Source organism: Rhea pennata, chromosome 5 (genome assembly GCF_028389875.1).
Source record: "Rhea pennata isolate bPtePen1 chromosome 5, bPtePen1.pri, whole genome shotgun sequence".
Lineage (NCBI taxonomy): Eukaryota > Metazoa > Chordata > Aves > Rheiformes > Rheidae > Rhea > Rhea pennata.
The window spans coordinates 1972075-1992706 of NC_084667.1; the positions used below are offsets into that span (position 1 = coordinate 1972075).

The 20632-nt window shown below is 39.3% G+C and overlaps 2 protein-coding genes across 5 annotated transcripts; one reads left to right on the plus strand and one right to left on the minus strand.

Annotated features, from left to right (window-relative positions):
- Positions 1-2901: 2901 nt before the first annotated feature.
- On the minus strand, positions 2902-12992 carry PNN (pinin, desmosome associated protein). 2 transcript variants are annotated; one of them, XM_062577567.1, is made up of 9 exons: positions 12825-12992; positions 12581-12652; positions 11566-11634; positions 9953-10025; positions 9774-9868; positions 7532-7607; positions 5671-5826; positions 5441-5579; positions 2902-4416 (listed from the first exon to the last, which is right to left on the minus strand). In XM_062577567.1, the coding sequence occupies exons 1-9, from the start codon at positions 12935-12937 to the stop codon at positions 3137-3139; spliced, it is 2073 nt and encodes a 690-aa protein (XP_062433551.1). In that variant the 5' UTR covers positions 12938-12992; the 3' UTR covers positions 2902-3136. The 2 variants fall into 2 exon arrangements, with proteins under 2 accessions (XP_062433551.1, XP_062433552.1); XM_062577568.1 differs by lacking the exons at positions 11566-11634; positions 12581-12652.
- A 1107-nt stretch (positions 12993-14099) lies between these two features.
- On the plus strand, positions 14100-20547 carry TRAPPC6B (trafficking protein particle complex subunit 6B). 3 transcript variants are annotated; one of them, XM_062576485.1, is made up of 7 exons: positions 14100-14195; positions 14291-14358; positions 15005-15122; positions 16455-16538; positions 17797-17890; positions 18312-18358; positions 18917-20547. In XM_062576485.1, exons 1-6 carry the CDS (start codon positions 14115-14117, stop codon positions 18341-18343), a joined length of 477 nt encoding a protein of 158 aa, XP_062432469.1. In that variant the 5' UTR covers positions 14100-14114; the 3' UTR covers positions 18344-18358; positions 18917-20547. The 3 variants fall into 3 exon arrangements, with proteins under 3 accessions (XP_062432469.1, XP_062432470.1, XP_062432468.1); XM_062576486.1 differs by having other exon boundaries at positions 19987-20547; XM_062576484.1 differs by lacking the exon at positions 18917-20547 and having other exon boundaries at positions 18312-18503.
- The last annotated feature ends 85 nt before the right edge of the window (positions 20548-20632 follow it).

The window sequence follows — 20632 nt, forward strand, 5'->3', positions numbered from 1 at the left end:
CAAAAATCTACTTTGACAAGGACTGAGTGGAACATCAGGGTAAAAAACACATTCTTGGAGTCTTCCAGTTTCTCTCTGTATCAGGACTGAAGGAAATTAAGACAAGTAAATGGTATAGAGTCAATGCACAGTTTAAAAGCACTCTTAGAAAGTCTTCTAAATTCATCCTTAAACCTAGAAGGGACCATCTGATGTTAACTTTCCACAAGGCACGCCTTGACCATACATGGCATGTGAAATATGAAAGCATCTTAATTTTGTTTAAGATTAGTTTCCCCCCCTTTTTTATCATTCATTTTTCCACATTAATGAGAAGAGAACAAGGACTTTTTCCTTTTAATACTAATTACCTTTTTCCTTTTAATGCTATGGGGAACAGAAATGAGTAAACATCTTATTCATTTCTCTAACCCCTATGCTCCCTGCCCTTAATTCTCAGAAATCCCAAACTGTTTTATCAAATGCAGTCTCTAAATTGTCAAGCAGTTGAAACAGGTGACTGGCGACTGAGGAAGGAAATTGCATCTATTGCCTCAGCCCTATCCATGGCTCTGAAATTGTTTCAGGGTTACAGAATGAGACTTTGAGAGTAAACATAACTAAATCACTAAAAAGACTACTGCTTTATAAAGGCTTGCATATTACTTCACCAGTTTGCAATATCTAGCTTTTAGAAAACTATTCTTCTGAACTTATTACAGATTTAAGGTTGCACTGAGTTTCTCAGATCTAGCAAAGCTGACTATAAACAGTACTGTAAAGCTTCTATTATTCTAAGCTACTTATAACTTAGACATTAAGCTATTAGATACATCACCTGCTTTGCAACTCTGCAACAAAAACACTCCTGTATTTTCACCTTGTCAAAAATATATCGCTGCCTGTAACATAACCTGAAACAAGAAATTAAATGTAATCAATCCACTCCTTAGTCCAGTTACCAGGACCCACCACGTTGTTATTATAAACCCTGTCAGTATATTCCTCTGAAACAATGTACCGTGGCTTCCAACTAGCAACGCACTTCTCCAGCTTTCTGTAATGGCTACAATATTATCAATTAAAACCTATGTAATATCACAGAAGTAGTACTACTCAACATTGAATTACTCAAATTCAACTTTTAAAATACCCAATGTTAAAAAAAATCTAAACAAAAGATTTAAAATGGCTTCTAAAAGCAATTTGATATATGAAGTTAATTGAAACATGCAAATGAGTAACATTTACTCAACTAGCCTGTATAAGTATTCATTGCTTGTGGTAAATTGTAAAGTTTAACAATTCGAATAAGACATTCATTCTTTTGCTTTTTGTCCTTCAGAGGAAAGGCATTTTATCAAGCACATTAATCTACCTCCTCTCAGATGCTCTAAGAAAAGGGGAAGGAAATACTGTTAAGGTGATGGACAAGAAGTTAAGTATGATTTTTCAGTTGGAGAGAAGCAGAGGTAGACAGGGTGAAGTTAAAAGGACTGAAGAATCTGAAAGAAAAAAAAAAACTGAACTTGTTAAGAGAAAAGCACAAGGAGCCTTCCCACACCGTAAATTTGTGCTAAAAGAACATTACAGTTCCTCCCTGGATAGACATGTTTCTTCTAGCAGTAAATTTCAGTACTCCACAGCATTGAAGTCTGTCACTACTGAGATCATGAGTTCAGATGAGAACTCTAAAGACCAATCTCTCCCCCCCCAACTAAATTAAATTGAAATTATGCAAAAGTATGTTCTCCTTTCCAGAAAAAGGAAGAATATATAACTTGATGTTATGAAAATAAGCTTACAGATCATTTCCCTTCTGAAAGCTTTCCATAACTTCCTAGCTGCAACTTGACATATGACATGAATTTTCTTCATGCCAACTACCATCAGATTGTTGCAGTATTACATATTCACTTATTAGGCATTAATTAAAAACTATAAACTTAAAACAATTTTGAATACACACCTTCTAAGATGCAGTCACCCTGCAATTATGATAAATACTTTAAATCTATGAAGACTGTGATACACCTGTGCCACAGAAAAAAGTCAGGCATCCAGAATAGTCTACAAAGCCACATTTATTTGCACATGTACAGAACAGAGCAACAGATGTTATTTTTTCATACAAAATTATATAAAAACAGTATTCACCTTCATAGATACACCATACCACTTTAAGCTGTATTAAATACATTCAGAAAGCATTCTTGCACGCACACAACATTGGCATTAGGTAGTCCAGGTAACTCCAACACCGCAATGTAGTTATCCCTAGTGGTATGAAGGGCTCAAAAGTTAGTTTGCAACTAAAATAAAAATCATCCTGGTTGAGAAGTGAGCTGAAGTCTTTCCTCCACTGGCCATCAAAGCAAGGAGCATCATTAAACAGATTAAATGTCTCCAGAACATAGATGTAAGCATTACCCAAGTACCTGCAGAAGGCAGATAAGAGTGGTATTCCAGACTAACTTGAGCAGCTCATCTTGGTCAGTGTTAACATTTGCACTTACTGACTTATAGGAAAAGGGTTTATAATACTAGAAGATAGAATTTAATAAGAATGTGTGATTACAGAAGAAAACAAAAAGTACATATCCAGCTGATTACTTTCCCTTCCTATCCAGCACTACAGAGAGATTATTCTCTCTAACAGGACTTAAGATTCCCATTCTTGCAAGGAGTAGAGGGGAAAAGTAAGATTATTGCAATACTGTCTCCCTGCATATGTAGATCTAAAAGGAGAATTTAAGTGTCAACAGGACATCTCGAACGATTTATTTAAAATGCACATTTATTTCTACAAAAAAAAAGGTGTATGATACAGGAGTAGAAGTGATCACACCAACTTAAAGATTTACCTATTAAAATATACAGAGGATCTTAATGAGTACAGGATATTTAAAAAAAGATGCAAAGGAGTGTTAATCTTTTATTTTTACATTTTCAGGAACTTCACATAATTTTGATAGTCACCTTTTACAAAATTATGTAAAAAGTACAAGAATGCCTGGTAAACAGTCTGCATTTTTCCAAAAGATTTTTTACAGCATGCAATTCTTAAGGCAGCCTTCTCCTCCTCCTTAAAAGGAATCCTTTCACTCAAATCATCTTCTGCTGCAAAGATTAGGCTAAGGAAGCTTGGTCTCTTCTGTTAACGCCTTTTGTCTTTCCTGTCTGATTTACGGTCTCTTTCACTCCGTGAAGTTCTCTTGCCTGACCGACTACTTTCTGATATAGACCTCTTTCTATCAGATCTTGAACTTTTATCCTTTGAGCTTTTTGCATCTCTGCTACCACCTTTTGAGGACTTGTGACTTCTATCTACTCCTGAAGCATCCCTTCGCTTCCTATCCACACTCCTTCTGCGTTTTCTATCTCTGTTATGCCCTCTTCCTCTGCTTCGACTTCTGCTTTCACTACTGGTAGAGCTACTGCTGCTACTGTCCCTGCTACTACTCCCACTTGTAGTGGTGCTGCTGCTGGAACTACTCCGACTGCTACTGCTGCCAGTGCTGGAACTACTTCCACTAGTAGTACTACTTGAAGTACTACTGCTACTACTACTGCTGCTACTACGACTATGACTCTTACTGGTTTTGTTCCTTGCCCTACCCCTGCTTCTACTCCTGGTCTTATTTTTAATTTCTACACTCGGTGTTTGATTCTGCTCTGTCTGTGCCTCAGCTACCTTTATGGACACCACAGCATTTTCATCCTTGTTTGCCTGAGGCTCTGCATCCTGAATGGACTGAGATAATTGAGGTGACTGTGGCAGTAGCACAGACTCTGGCTGAGATGGGGCCTCAGGTTCTGGCTTGGTTTCAGGTGCTTTTTCCTGTTTTCCTTCAGGTTCAGCTTCAATTTCTGCTTTGATACCTTTCTCCTTCTCAGGAGAAGGAATGTTACACACTTTTTCTGGCTGAGGATCACACTCAGTTTCTGGTTCCATTTTGCCATTTTCATTTTCTACAGGTTCTACACTATCTGCCTCATTCATTTCTACCACATCCTGCTCATTATCTACTGGCTGAATACTTCCACCTTCCTCTTTTACAGCTGTAACCTCCTCATGCTGACCATCCTGCTGCTTGTCATTCTCCCTCACCTCAGGAGTCTCTTCTAGTTTAATCTCCATTTCATGTTTCTGTTCATCCTCTTCCTGTTCTTTCTCTGCATCACTATGCCCTGAACCTATTTTTCCCTTTTCGTCCCCTACCTCCTCCATTTCTACATCATTGTTCTGATTACCTGTCTCCAACTCTTCCACCTGCTGAGCCACCTTACCCTCTTCCTGCTCCTTGTTCTGTTCTTCCTTCTTTTCTTCAGTCTGCACCTCCTGCTGTTCTTTTTCCTTCACAGATTGTCTTCTGGGTCTGGCCTCCATTTTGTTAATCTGCTCTGCAAATTCATTGCGCCTGCTTTCAAAGAGTGCTGGAGAATAAATGCATAAATAGGAGTTTTAGACAGATAATCTACAGAAGTTGAAGTCTGTTTTCTCCTTAGCTATGCACTAACAGTTATCAAATTGTTTTAACTTACAAATATTGCATCCCTATTCATTCTGAAGTAGTGAGCTAGTCATGCATAATGCAAAAGACTGATGGCTACCTTTACTAAAAACAAAGCAAAGGGGACAATCAACACAACTGAGTGTCAGAACAACAAAACCCTAATTTAATCTAACAAAGTTTGACTTTGGTATACTGTTGATTAGATTGATTTCAACAAAATACCAACCTTCATTTCCTGGTATTTATATATAGTAAGCATTAACAACTTCATGCTTCCCAAGAAGAGACACCAGGAATCATCAAAAAGCAGATTAGTATGAAAAAAACACCCCCCCCAAACCCTTTAACAAGGTAAGCTATTCAGATGGGTGCTTCTTATTTCCCCACTCCACACAATAAAGAAAACAAATTCTCAGTTTAAGAACAGTAAGACCACCATCACCACACAGTATTTTAAATTGTTTCCGAAATGAAATACAGTCATCCTGTGAAACAGACAAACAAACACACATAAGGTAGTAAAAATAAAAAACCCATAAATAAAATCAGAGTACTAGTGCTATGCTTAAAGAAGATGATTCTCAACTCCTTGTAGAAACCTGTTTCCTGGGGTCTTCAATCCATAGAATTTGTCTTTTCAAAATGAAGTTGCTGCACTGGTATACATCTGGATGCTAAAGTTAATATAAAGGACTAAGTTTTAAACAAATATTTCTGAAGTTACATATACACCTCTTTTGACTCCTTGTAAAAGGATCAAAGCAGCCAACAAAAGTAAGTCACTAAAGGACATTGCTCAGTTATGATGAACACACATACAAGAATATGCAGTTTGTCTTGACCATGAAATTACTGAATCTAAGCAGAAAGACTTAAATTTGTTCAGTAAACACGAGAGGGAGGCAAGAACAGCAGCAGTCTTGTGTTACACAGATCTTCCTTACCATTCATCTTTTTCTGTGACTCTTCCATCAGCTTCTGTGTAGCAGGACACATTCTGCCAGGTATGTAGAATAAGTGAGGTCTTGTCTTCGTTCTTATATATTTAATTATTTTAGCATTATGTTCATTCCATTCTTCTTGCTGAGAAATGAAATAAAAAAAATGTAAAACCCCAAAATAATTTATACAAGAGAAAGAACAAAAATAAACAGAGAACAAAACTAAAACTCACCAACTGAGCAAGCTCAACCTTTTGCTCCAGTAACCGCAGTTCTGTCTGTTTAGCACGCCTTTCTTCAAACAGTTCTCGCCTTTCATTTTCAACTTGCTTTCTCTCTTCTTCTGCCTGTACTTCAAGCTTTTGTTCAATTTCTTGTCGCCTCTTTTGCTAAGATAAATAAAGTAGTACTTTAATATTCTTTTTCTAAATCAAGAAAATATTCTAGTTTGGTCCTGTTAGAATTTTTTGTATTTACACTGTTAAAAGCATTCCTCAAAAGAAATTTAGATAGCTTTTGAATTACAAATAACATAAGAAAAGAGTGCCACTGCTTGCTGGCACAAATCTGCGTGCATGTGCACGCATACTGTAAAACGACATGCCCCTATGGATCTCTATCTGCTGCATGTTTACCATTCAATTTGCATTTGAACTTTCAAGATTCAACTTTTGTTAAAAAAGGGAGAAAATACAAATAGATTTCAGGAGCTCAACTTTAGAAAAAAAAAATTGAACTCCAAGAAACAAATGAAAGGCTATAGACTGGTGTTGGCAGCCAAAAAATTACTGAATATACCAGAAGTATTCACAGTGTATTACATATATATAACTGTAATCCAGAGATTCCTGTTTACATATCCTAGACAGCCATATAGGATTACACAATAGTTTGTATAGCACAAACATACAATTTAGTGCCTGGACAAAAAACAAACAAAACACATCCACCCACCCAACCTGCATCTTATGAAATCTTCAGACCTCTAAGTTGATTTATAGTAAGACCTTATGTATGAAGAAAACACTGCCTATACAAATTCTCAGAAGCATGTTAAAATGAACGGAAACTCCTCAAAGTCACTTTATACAAGCACATACTGCTGTAAGTTATTTGAGGAGCCTGTGTTTCAAAAACACAGTTTCCTGTTCTAAAAGCAAGTGGACAATTGAGAACTTTGGTACTCCTTGTGTGCTACACTACTAGTTACAGAGAAAACAGCAGAATATCCAAATACTGTTGTGAAAGAAATCAATATCAACAGCAAACCAGCTATGTTAGCACCTTACAAAAGACGTTTAAATACAAGAACTTCACAGCTGCCTCCACTACACAGCTGAAAGTAGAACTTCATGAACTTTCACATACCATTTCTAATCTAAGCGTGATTATGATTAAATAATCAATTTTAGGCAACAATAATTTTGAAATTAAAATATTTTAAAAGTAAAGAATGTGGTCATGACTTTATGCCTAGTAGGTGTATTTAAATTGTACAGGTTATGGTATATAACTTCAAAAAACCTTTAGAAGTTACCATTCAGGACAATCACATATTCATTTACTTAAAAAAAAAGCCACTGGCTTTTGGTCAAATAAATGATGAAATACAACCATACACTCCTTGTATACTTGGTTCTAATTTAAACATCCGCAACACATGAGGATCAGCACTGCTTCAGCAATTCTGAATCAACATTGTTAACAGAAATAGCCTGACTGATTATATAGTTTACCTGATTAAATTCCATTTATCCATTTACTTTGAAATGATCTCCAAATAATGTAAACAAGAAAAAGATCATCTACTTCCTATTTTGCATGTTCAATAACTGCATTTAAAAAGCAAACAAATGAAACCCAGCAGTATAAACATTACTGTATCACTTCTGTCATGGTCACACTTTTATAAAGTCAAAAAATCCTTAGAGTCCCCTTTCTACCTCATTATCCCCCAATTCAGCTAAATTAAAGCAGCCAAAAATCTACTTGTACGCTTAGCAATTTGTTACGCTTGTAATACCTGCAACCTGTGCCACATAATATTGCTTTATTATTTACGACTTAGAATCTGTTAAAACTAAAAGTAAGTACCCTCTCAGTAGAAACTGTGGATTCCTGCTTAAATTTTTGAAGAGTGCCCATCAACAAGCCAAATATACGTCGATTCCTGAAAAAAGAAAAAAAAAAAAAAAAAAAAAAAAAAGTTTGAGGATCAGTTTAAGTACCAAGATTTTTATTTGAATAAACAATCAGAGAAACTTTCCCACCTCAGAGAGATTTATTTTTAAAGGCTCAGTATCACTCAAGGCCATTAGCAATAGTGTATGTACTGAATGTGCCAACAGTCAAGGATATAATTTGCAGTGACATATCATATTTTGCTTAGGAGTGAGACATAGCTCTTATCCATAACACAGGACAGTTAACACTGAGAAAACTGGAAGCCTGCAATTTTTTGTCTGGAAAAAAGTGACGCTAAGGAAAAATTAAAAATAGAAAATCATTCTGAAAGCAAAGAGTACCGAAAAAAGGGCTGACAAATACAGTGTGATGTATCAATATAAGCAGTGCACTGGAAGGCCCTGGCTTTTTCTGAAGGACACGAAAACCTGTTTCTTCCTAGAACAAGTTACAGAGAAATGAAGCCACAGGAGAGTAGATGACTGGCTGCCACTGCTTAGCAGTATCTTATACAATGAGGTAATGCACTGTGCGATGAAGCAAGAATTACTTTCATTCACAATACAGAAAAAAGGGGGAAAATATAAATCCACTGATGTGGTTAAGCAGTCCTCATCTAATTATTTAGGAAAGTTTTCTCAAAACATGTAAGTAAAAATCATTCAATGAATTCCCTTCTTCTGAATAACTAACTTCCTGAATTTCACTTTTTCTTTCCTTCCCGCTAATCCTAAATTATGTCTTTACACCAGGAAGGAGACTTCCACCTTTATTCACCTTGAGTATTAACTCAGAGAGAAAGGAAAGGCTACTCTTTTCACTCATTGCCACAAAACTCTACTGCAGCAGTAAAAATCTGGCAGGATTCCTACTTGTACAGGAAACAGTAGAACAGAAATGGGGAAAGAATTAATAGATAGGGATTAAGCATTCTCTGCCAAGGCTATCTGCATATGAATGACATCCCAGAGGAGACAGAGCTTAATCAGAGTCCAGTGGGTGCTATCCTCTAAGGGAGGATACCATAAAATGAGTCACAAAAAGATAAATACTGTTTCTTCCCAAAAGACTACCAAAATGCAAAACAGTAAAATGTCAGTTCCAAAGAGACAAACTTCTTTGCACCAGAAGCTCTGTGCAATCCACTAAGAATTCTGGAACTGCTTCTGTGTGGAGAAGATTTAAAAGCTAGCGATGGAATCACAGTTAGTGTTGCTACAAAAGAAACACCAGGTGAGCTGCAGACTGGATGGATAGGGTTTAAGAGGTTGTACAAAGAAAGGCAACCAAGACCTCTTCTGAAGAACAGGACCGGATCTCAGCAAAATCTTTTAAGAGCTACTGTAGCACAAATAAAATACAGGAAAAACAGTGATATGATTATAAGTAGGAGGAAACTAAAGAGATGCAGGCAAAAGGAAGGTCAGGCTGTACACATGATAGCAAACATGAAAGAACTACTCTGTTAAAAACTCCTTTAATCAGTAGCATAAGTGACATACCAAATATCACCTGTAGCTACCCTAAAAACTGCATTTTTTTAAAACTATCTTCTCTAAATGTAGATATTTGAGGAAGAACTGGTTACTTCAATATACTTTTGCATAGTTTTCTATCATGCAAAACGCAACAGAACAGTTGTCCCTAGACTCAAATTCTGCTTTTGTTTCCTGTTCACCAAATCACAGAATAGTTGAGGTTGACAGGGATCTCTGAAGATCATCTAGTCCACCCCCACCAACCCCGCTCAAGCAGGGTCACCTAGAGCATGTTGCACAGGGCTGCATCCAGGCAGGCCTTGAAGATCTCCAGAGAAGGAGACTCCACAACCTCTCTGGGCAACCTGGCACAGTGCTCTGTCACTCTCACAGGGAAGTTCTTCCTGTTGTAACAATCAGAATGTTAAGTAACTAACGAAGCTATATACATTTTTGACATACTCAAGAGATTATCACTTACACTACTGCTAGCAAATGTAATTCCTGTAGATGGCCTGAGAAGTAGAATCCCTATCAATTACAGAAAATTATTGTACCTCTTCAGCAACATCTTTGATGCACAACAGCATCTACATTATACTTTTAAAGTCTAAAACTTCCTGTACTAGCACTCAGAATTACCGCATTAGTACTGAAAAGACATTTCTGCATACCTTTGTTTTCCTTTCTCATCCATATTTTGATCCTGTATAAGGTCTCGACGTGTTCGCTCTTTGGAGGTAGCAACAACAGAGGATGGCAACGCTGGCTACAAAGAAAAACAAGCTGCTTTTTTTTCACGTTCCAGTTAAGCATGCCTCTTATTGCGTAGCTCCCCTTTTTCATGTATTACCTTTTTAATATCATCATCCTCTGCGTCGCTTTCATGGCGTGATTCTCTTCTCGTCCGACGTTCTCCACCCAGCCTGAAAAAGCAAAAGCAGCATTAATGGTCACTCAAAAAGACATTAAAGACAGTATCTGTTCTAAGACAAGAAAAATATTAATCAACATATCTAATCAGAAGGATCAATATCTCCAATAAAATCTCTCTCTTACTCTGAAGGTAAGAGCATGACCAATAAGTTGTTTCACATACAGCATCTGCTGTTGGTAAAAATCAAGTGTGACAAGTGAGAGAAAAGAGTTTAATACAACTTGTATGATAAAGTAAGATAGAATAGCCTGTACTAGTATCATATTTAACTTCTTAGAACATCTTTGAATTTTATTCCTTTTTTTTTTTTTTAATGGTTATCTGTAGTTTTTCAGAATCTCTAAAACGGTTATAGCTTTAAGAGCAATCTGGGATACATTAAATACAGAAAGACTCGCAAATCGGTAGAATTTTTCAAATGGGAAACACTACCTAAATTTTTCAAATGGGAAACACTACCTAAATTACCTCACTGAGCAGATACAAAACGAGTTAGAAGGACCAGGGCACTTGAACAAATCAAGGTTTTAACAAAGAACAACTACACAGCTTGTTAAATATAGCTTATTTTCAGTTTTCACTCTCAGCTTTGTGGCATAACACTTTACTACAAACAATACCATTTCACAGCATTCACTTTGCATAACTCAAGAATTCAGAAGCAAGTCTCACTATCTTCCAAAACTACACAGTTGCATGCAAGTGCTCAGAGTTCACTATAACCAAAGCCACATCTGATGAATCTGCATTGAAATGCAAAAGCTCAAAACCTAAGTCTATTGTTACATTGCAAGGGAAGCCTTAGGCATAATTCTATCTATTTGCGCCTGCTGAAAAACATATCAGGCTACTAAGCAGGATATAATGCTGCAGACTGTACACCAAATAAAACAGAAAATAGTAAGGATTTTTTCAGATTCTTAGAATTTGGTGGCTAATTCCATAAACATATTCAAAAAACACTTCTCAATATACTACAGTTTGCAACTTTTGAATATACTACAGTTTGCAACAAACAGATCTAGCAAGTCAAAGAGCAGTTATCTGCGGCACTAACAAGGAAGAAAAAAAAATTTTTAAGCATTGCAGTCAAAGCATGCAACAGAACCGCACTCACAATTACAGTGAGTGGAAGGGGTTTTAACATCCATGATTTTTGTATCCACCAGAAACATACAAAGTTATTTCACTTCTCAGACAGTTCCTTCTCCAAGCGATACAAAAGACAACATGAACCCTTAAATCCACTGCAGAAATATGCTTACAGAAATACGTTTACTATTTATTCTACTTCAGCTGCTCCAGCGTGCAAGAATCTTTATATTGCTATAAGGTATGGAAAAAAAATTCATCACAGTCATATATTATCAGCCAAAAATATTTCCAACAGGCCTTGAATATGCGAACCCTAAAGATGATAGTTATCACTGCCATCAGTCATTAACTGTCATTGAATCTAAGGATTTGTCATAAAAAGTTTGTAATAGTAAGTTTAAAATTAAGTTCTCTGCATCGATTTTTACACCCACCTATTGATTGCACCTTCAAGATCCCTCTGTTTGGCTGGGGGTCCTCCTCCACTATCCGAGAATCCACGCCTAGAAAGAAACCACTTGTGATCTCAGAACAGGTTAGGCTAATCCCAGATCTGGCACAGGTCCACCTTAAGCCTGCACAACCAAACTGTATTTCGTCTTTGTGGCAACAATACAACAATATGTTTTACTCAGCAATATTATCATTTTGCTATTATAACAGCAATACAGTTGTTACACATACTGTTTATGGGGCAACTAATTTAAACCTGAATTTCTGCCCTTATTCAAATGAGCAGTTACACTCAAACAAGTTGTCCAATTGCGTTCAAATGCTCAAATTTGTAAAAATTCTCAAGATATCTTAAGTCTTAGCCAAGAAATTAATATTGCAATTAAGCAAACGTAGCTCATTAAAGAAGAAATACAATACAAAAAGCAACTCTTTCACTCTACTTGGTGGGCAAGGACAGACCAGGACAAAACACTAGTGCTTTTACCTATATTTGTTCAGTCTAACGTATTTTCTACCATAAGCATCCAGAAGTTGTAACTGTTTTAAGATTTCTCTCAACTTCAACTCTTTCTATTCCATCTGCAATAGCCAATACTTTCTTAATTACCAAGAGATTGAGTTTGAATCGATACAAAGAAACAAGATTCCAGAGACCATTTCCTCCCCTACCCACCCCCCTCCATCTTAATTTAAATTATTTCGTTTTCCCCCTCGTTTCCAGGCTAGCTACAGAAAGGGTTAGAGAAGACTACGAATATAACACGAAGCGTTACAACTCGGAACAAGAAGAAACTTTAAAATTTAGGCTGTGACATACAACCCCCACCGCCATCCTAGCCCCACTCTGGCGCCTGCTTCCTGAACAACGGCTCTCGGTCATTAGCAGCGAGCGAGGCGACGAAGCAAGAAGAACCTCCCTGGGTAGGGACAGCAGAACAACGCCGCAGCAAAGGGTTACAGCGAAAGCCAGCGCGCAGCCCGGCGGCTCCTTACCTTAGCAGTAAGCTCCCGCGCCCTCTACCTCCACCGGGGCCTGCGAGGGCTAACAGTCTGCTCTGAGGGGGCCTGGAGGAGACGGCGGGAGCTGTTAGCGCACGGACCCGGCCCGCCTCCGCCCGACCCGGCCCCGCGGCCTGCGTGACACCTCGCCCCTCCCCCACTCCCCACAGGGGCAACGGCCGCGGCGCGCCATCCCCCCCCCCGGCCGTGACGCATCCCCGCCCCCGCCTCGCCTCACCTCACGTCGTTGGGGTCCCGGCCCGTGAGCTTGCGGATGTTCTCATCCACGTGCTTGAGGCTCTCCTTGGCTTTCTCCAGCTGCTCCTGCAGCGCGCGCACCGCCACCGCCATCCCGCCCGCGGCGCGGCCTAGCCGGAGCCCGAGCGCAAAGCACCGCTGGGTAACGGGCGCGCGCACACACACGCGCGCGCCCCGCCCACGCGCGGCGGCAGCGGCGGCCCCACCGCTCCGCGAGCCCACGGCAGCCCAGCGCAGCCAATAGCGGCCCCTCGCCGCCCGCCAATCATGCGGCAAGGCGGCGGAAGGGCCCGCCCCGCGGCGAACGCTCGCGGGACGCGTCTGCCAATCCCAGAGACCAGGCGCAGACTGACAGCTCCACTAACCAACTGCCGAAATTCTCCGCCTGCCACCGCTGGAGTCGCCCAACGGACGCCTGAGCGGCATCGCTCTTAGTCAATGAGCGTTCACTTCGTCATACCCCCTCTAGGCCAATCAGAAGGCCACCTCGAGGGCGCCCGTCCTCACCCACCCGGACTAGCCCTCTTCACCCCCTCTGTGAGAAGAAACCGCGCGCACGGCGCCCGGGCGGGAGCCAATCGCCTCTGCGCTACAGAGCCCTGCCGCGCCGCAGGAACCAATAGGCGGGGGCGTTACTGAGGGGCGCCGCGCGCTGGCGCTTTGCCAAGTCACGCTGCGGCCTCGGCAGCGGCGCCCCCGCTGCTGGGAGGGCGCCCGAGCCCAGCGCCGCCTGCGGCCCCCGGGGCTGCCCGCGCTGCGGGCGCGCTCCCAGGCGCCTTCCTCTGCCCGTGCCTTTCTCTCACGGTCCGAACTTTTACAGCTGGAGCGTGACCGACCAGCTCTCCACTTAACGGCTTTAAAGTTCCCTTTGGGCTGACTGGCTTTTGTTGCGCTCCTGACGCCTACGATCATTTTTTCGCCCTCCTCCCGTTTTTATTAAAAACCCTCTTAAATGCCCGGGAGGGACATCATTTTGTTGAGGGGGCTGCCGGTCTCAACCCCCGAGCTCGGCGGCAGCTCCCCGCTGCACGGTGACGGGCAGTGGTGGGTGAGAAGCGGACGTTCCGAAGGCGGCGGGAGCCGCGCGCTCCCTTCCGGCCCGCCCGGGAGCGTAAAGGCCTGCGAGCGCGGGAGGTGCGCACCGAGCAGCGCCGCCACCGCCCCCGGCGCGGCCGTTACGGCGGGGCGGGGCCCGGGCCGGGGCCCGGAGGGGGGCGGAGCCATGCCCGGGGGCGGGGCCAGCCCCGGAAGGGGGCGGGGCGGCGCGGAAATGGCGGACGAGGCGGTGTTCCTGCTGCTGCACAACGAGATGGTGGCGGGGCTCTACCGCGCCGCCGAGCAGGGCGAAGGGGTGAGTGAGGCGGCGGCCGCCGCCGCGAGGGCCGCCCCGCCCCGCCCCGCCGCGGGGGCCGCGGCTGAAGCGGCGGCTGCTCTGGTGTCTTGCAGGAGAACGGCCGCTGCATCGCCAAGCTGGAGAACATGGGCTTCCGCGTGGGGCAGGGGCTCATCGAGAGGTGAGCGGGGCCCGCGGGCAGGCTGCGAAGCCGGGGCCGGGCCCGTGGCGCGGCTCCTGTCGGACCTCGCGCTCTGCTCGCAGGCCCGGCTGCTCTGCTCCGCGGTTCCCGGGGGCTCTGCGGTCTTGTTTCCGTTGAACAAAGCCGCCCTGCAGCGCTCGGCCGAGACTAGGAGGAGAGGGGGAGAACGCTGAGGTGCGTAAGGGAGGGAGATCCCCTTGCAGGAAAGTGGACAAAATACCGCGTGTTGGTTACTATACATTAACGCTTTTTTCCCCATGTTTGGAGGAGTCCTGAGCTACGGTAAATGCCTTGTGCTTCTCTTTTGTTTACACAATTAGTTGAGGATAAAGCTCAGTGCTTTGCATCTTTCAGTATTTCACCCATCTTTAATAATCATAAAATTCAAGGCTACTTATTCTGCGATACTGTTGCAGATACTAAGATAACACTGTGTTTCTCTTAAGTTATAACGCATGGTGAAAGTTGAATGATGCTAAAACGCTATTACACGATAGTCAAAACATTAATTTCAATGATAGTATCAAAATCATATTGCCCAATGTCATTTTTGGAATTTTCTTTTTTTGCTTACTCAGATTGTTGTGCGCCTTCATTATTAATGTATTTCTCATTTATCTCTTAGGTTTACAAAAGATACTGCCAGGTTCAAGGATGAATTAGATATTATGAAATTCATCTGCAAGGACTTTTGGACAACTGTATTCAAAAAACAAATAGATAATCTCAGGACTAATCATCAGGTACTAATACAGTAGGATAGGATTTAACTTACAAAATTAGTAACGCTTTTGTGATATCAGTGCATTTTTGGTTTGTCTTCACCTCAAGTTAATAAGAAACCCGGAATGTTCTTTATATGTTTTTATTTAGAGTAGTGATTTTCAAGGTTCGTTTTAGCATGTAGTTTCAGAATACAACTCATTAATGCTCGTTTATGATACTTTATAGCCGCTCTATTTGAAAAGACTAAATGTTTTCAATTTTACTTTCAGTGCTGTCTGTTGCAGAGTTAAACTGAAGTGCACAGAACAAACTGAAGTGCACAGAACTGAAGTGTACAGCTTACATAGAACTTTGTGTATATCAATATATTTTTGTGAAAAACTAATCGAGAGAGTGATGCCTTAAACCCTATTTAAATAGAGTTTGAAGTTTTTGAAGCAAGATCAAAATAATTTAAGGAGTTACTTTACTAGAATCAGAAATCATTCTCTTTTTAAGTAACTCGATTTTCTTATGGCTGTCTTTCTGTTGTACCAAACTAAGGACAATACAGTTTTTACAAGGACTGTGCGAAATAATTAGATTAGATTTTTTTTTTCCAGAGGACTGTTTATTAAGCAATAACTTCAAGAAATAGTAATAGAGTTAGAAATCTTTTTTGAATAATAAGAAAACTATAATATTCAGCCTAAATGTTGATTGTATATGCAACCTTAATTTCAAGAATTATGAAATTTTAAGATAGCGCAGTTGTTGTCAAAAATATTAAAATTTCAGGTTTAGATTAAGTTAAGCTGTCTTCATACTTCATTTATTAAAATACATATTGTAATGTGCCACAAAATTTTAATGTTGAAAGTATTAGAATACTTAAATTTGCTCATCTTCTGGGTGTTGTTGCGTGTATCTTCTATTAAAGAATATATAGGCTTCATTGAATTTGAGAACGAGAATAGTGAATTGTATACCCAAATGAAGATTAAAATCTGAATGTAAAGGTCAGCATGTACTTTACATGTTAGCAAAGATGGTTTGTTTAATACAGAGCTATTGTTTCTGATCACTGAGAAGACTCTTACAAGAAAATGTAAATAAAGGTTTTTGTAATTAACTGATGTAAGATCATATTTTTATTTACAGGTCTTGGTGTAAATTTGCAATTTAAATCTTTTTTGAGGGGGTATTTCATACAAGTAAACAATACAATTTAAATTTAGATCACATTATGTCTTAACGTTTCTTTTTTCAACTTGAAAATAGTTATATTGTATCTATAGATAAATACTTTTCCCAAGCGATGTTGATTAAATGTTACTGGATATGCTACTAAAAAGTTTTTTTTTTAATAGGGTATTTATGTACTTCAAGACAATAAATTTCGGCTCTTGACACAAATGTCTGCAGGAAAGCAGTATTTAGAACACGCACCAAAGGTACTCTTCATGTTTATTCTGGTGAACTACCAGCTTGATTTGCATTATCATGCTCTATTGACTTTAAATCTACTTTAAATTTTGGAATTGAGTGGATACAAACTTTCCAAAAAGGCAACTGAAATTTAGTCTCAAATAACAATGGTTTTAAAAATATAGCTTAAGGCAGTGGATTTGATGTATGACTTGAGAAACAGGTGTAACTTTGACACTTGCTGGTGTCATGTTTGAATTTCTTAATAGTAAGAGTTGGTTTGACTGCAAGTAGACGATGAGCTGATGTTCATACTTTGTATGCAGTTAAGGAAAAAAATTCTGCCGCTATCTCAAATTCTTTCTTGTGCTTTCAGATTGCTTTCAGATTGTTTTCTTGAAATTTCCAAGAGAGATTTGGAAACTACTTAATTATGCAGAATAAACTTTTGAGATGGTATGAACATTTAAAGAGATCTTCCACCAATTAAAAATTATTTTTTATGAGTTATGCTGAGTTAGCATATTTGAGCAAAATAAAATAAATAGCTTTGCGGAACCTTTGACCTTTGGTTGAAGCGGATATAAGAAATGGGGCACTTGATTTTATTTATTTATTTTAAAATTCTTGCTCTCTCAGATTTAGTAATCACAGTTGTGGCTGTTATACTTGGGAATTTTTTTGATACATTTTTTGTTTCGCACCATATGTTGTAAACACATCTGCAGATCTTTAGTCCTTGTATTCTAAGGAGATGAGACCTATGCAGTAATAGTTGTGAACTGTTTCCTTCAATGACTTTAATACCTGTTGCTAATTTCAGTCAAGTTTTAGGGATAATTGTCTTACAGATACTAAATTATTACTAGCGTAATAAAATTAGGTAGAAGGAAGAGACTTGAGATAGTGCTTCTACCAAGGGAAGTATGCATTGTGAGCTCCAATGTGGTAATAATCAAAATTTCTATCTATGAGAGATGCTTTTACTCCCCCCAGTGTTGAGAAAGCTTGATTAGAGTTTACACCTTAGTAGATATGGGGCATCCAGTCATGACACATGACCAAATATTGCCTGTATTTCACAATTTCTGCTAGTTGTGCAACTGTTTATTTTGAAGACTGTAACACCAGTTTTGAACAAATAATTGGAGTCCAGCTAATGCTTCTCAAATTTGAAGTCACTCCCAAAGTTTTATATAGTTTAAGTACTGTTTTAAACACTTAATCTCAAAATTCTGCAACAAGCTTGACCCTTAAATTTATTTAAACTGTAACTTTGTTTAGTATTTAGCATTTACCTGTGGACTAATCAGAGGGGGCCTGTCCAATTTGGGAATAAAGAGCATTGTAACGGCTGAAGTTTCGACGATGCCTGCATGTAAGTAGTTCTCAGGGTATTCAGTTGTTAGCTCGCTTAGTAACTTTCCTTACCTGCTTTGTCACGATGTAAGCATTTGTCAAAGTGGGATGAGTTCGAAGCGTTTGGTCCTAAGGACGCCATATGAACTTCCAGTATGAACTATATGAACTTCATGGCATGGCTTGACTCTAAATGCTTCACTGCTGAGAAAATACTTGTATAGGGGGAACCTCCATGATACTAAGTGGAAAGCAAAACTAAAAAGTTGTGTTTATGTAACAGTAGAAGGCTACTTGCACAAGTGAAGATTAAAAACAACTAGGTATGCAATTAGGTGAGGGTCTCTTCTTTTTTTTAACAAAACAATTATAAAGAAATAATTACTTCGAAAAATAATTCTAATCCCGATGCTTTAATTGACTTTGCTTTTTCTTTGCAGGTAAATTTCAGGTGATGATACAGAAGATGTAGAACACTCAAATCTGGGTATTTACCTTAACCCTTTGTGTGTGTGTGTGTGGACTCAGTATCTTGGTTTTGCTTTATTTTTTTTTTTTTTGTGTAGCTTGTAAGTTATAGCAGGTTGCAGCAAAATTCCTATGTTGTATATAATAAATGTCCATCAAAATAACACTATTCTCACCTCTTGGTATGAAATTAATTCTATACCGAGGTATTAATGTCCATTACAGTAAAACCTGTCAGCTTAAAGATTTCAAGAAAAGATTTGAACTGCCAAAACAGCACATAGGGAAGACTAGAGGCACCTTTTAAGAACTGAGCAAAAGATTGACGAAGACTAAATTAGAGTAGAAAAACTAATGTCTTTTGTGGCACCTAACATGAATGCTAAACTGCTCCCCTTCCCTATTGGCTCCAAACTGTAAGGCAGCAATTGCTTTGTTATCACATGAACCAACAGCTTTCACTAATGATGTTCAGTGGAATCTTAGTGCCTTGCCAGTGGGAATAATACTGGGCAGTAGAAAAATTAAACAGTGTCTCCTGCCTCCTTAAAATTCATATGCTGTTCCTTTTGCTTAGGAGGAATTTTCCAGCTAAGGTCATCTGCTACTGGACAAAGAAGGAAGTTTATTTTAGCTTGTTGTGCAATTAATGTAATTGGTTTTAATTGCTAGCTACAACTCACTTCTGTAGTGAGTATCAGCAGGAAGATGGTTAGGCCTGCAAGGACCTATAAAGGCATCACCAAGGCTCTGAGGACATTGGGGTTTGCTAAATAGTTCTTGTTACGAGATTGACATAGCAATACATATCTTGCTCTAGGTAAGCCTGAGAACATCTTGCTTAAATTACTTTTAATGAATTTTGCTTGCGCTTATCTAAGTTCAGGCTTTATACTGTTGAAATGAGTAATGACAGAAACTGATGTTACTGAATCTCACTGTCCTTACTCAGAAGTGTAATGCCTTGTTTTGTGGTAGCGATTAAGTTTGGTGCCACTTTAAGAACAGCAAATATAGGCTAAATAGGAAAACTAACATGTTATAATAGCACCTTTGTCTGCTATAACTGTCTTCTGTGTTGGAAGAAGCTTGTTTCTTAGTTGAATGGTGGGCAAGAACAGCAGAAACTATCCTTCTCTAAGCTCTAGGGATGTTGGAAGTCTGTAATGACTCGGTCCTTTTCTAGAAGGCTGTTACAAACTAAAGCTTATAAATGTGATAACCAGGGATTTATTATACTTGAGCTTAAGATGTGGTCAAGTTCTGGTATTTTCAGGTACTGTTAATGCTAGTTTAGATTACTTCTAGCTGATTAGTCTAACAGTTTTGGGAAGCGGAACCCCAAAAGAGCAGAATGCTATTCCATGTTGTACAGAGAAGAAAATAAGTACTGTGGTATGATACTCACTGAAGATCCAGCTGTTAAGCTGATTAAAACACTTGGCTCTTAAAATGGTTTGAAGTTTACAGGAAAGTTGTACATCTACTTGTAGACACATATTCAATTTCTTAAAGAAAATATGCATGAATCAGATTTGTTTGAAACTGCAGTTAAGGAATTGTCTAACTAATACTCTTCCTAAGTGCATTTTATGGGTTCTTGTGTTACCACCTTGTCCTGCTTTTAACATGCTGGAAATGCTGAAGAAGCTAGAGAACTTGCGCTGTATGTCAAATGGATGGACATTTTGATGGCACATCTTACACATTTGCAACGCATGGACATTCAGTAACGACGAGACTGAACTGTTCATTTGCATCTCTAGAATTAAAACTCAAGTAGGTATTATAATTCACCCTCATTTTGCACTTGACTGTTAAGACTACTATTCCATATTCAAAAGTGCCAGTAACTTTAAGATACTTTAAAGGTTTATTGATAGCTAATTGTAAAGAAAAAAAAAGTTTTTAAAGAATAGTGAAGGACTTAATTGAAACTTACTACCTGTTTACTGGGAAAATTCTGGATATCAATTTGCTGTATCAGCAGAATTTATTGTTCCTTTAGCTTTTTCATTGTTGAATACAATGAGAACCACAAGAAACACAAAGCAGATGCTAATAGTTGTGTGGAAGCATTCCATATTAAAATATATTAAGTGAAATAGGTGAGGTAATGTATTTGTCAAGACACCATATAGAACTTGTTCTTTCCATTTAATAAAAGCTTCTATTAAAGAGCACTGAATACAGCTGTTTTAACTTTCACTGGTTTCTGCATTACTTTACTAAGAAATAATGAGTTATTATTCAGGAAGTCTTAACACCATTTCCTTTGATCTACTGAATTGTG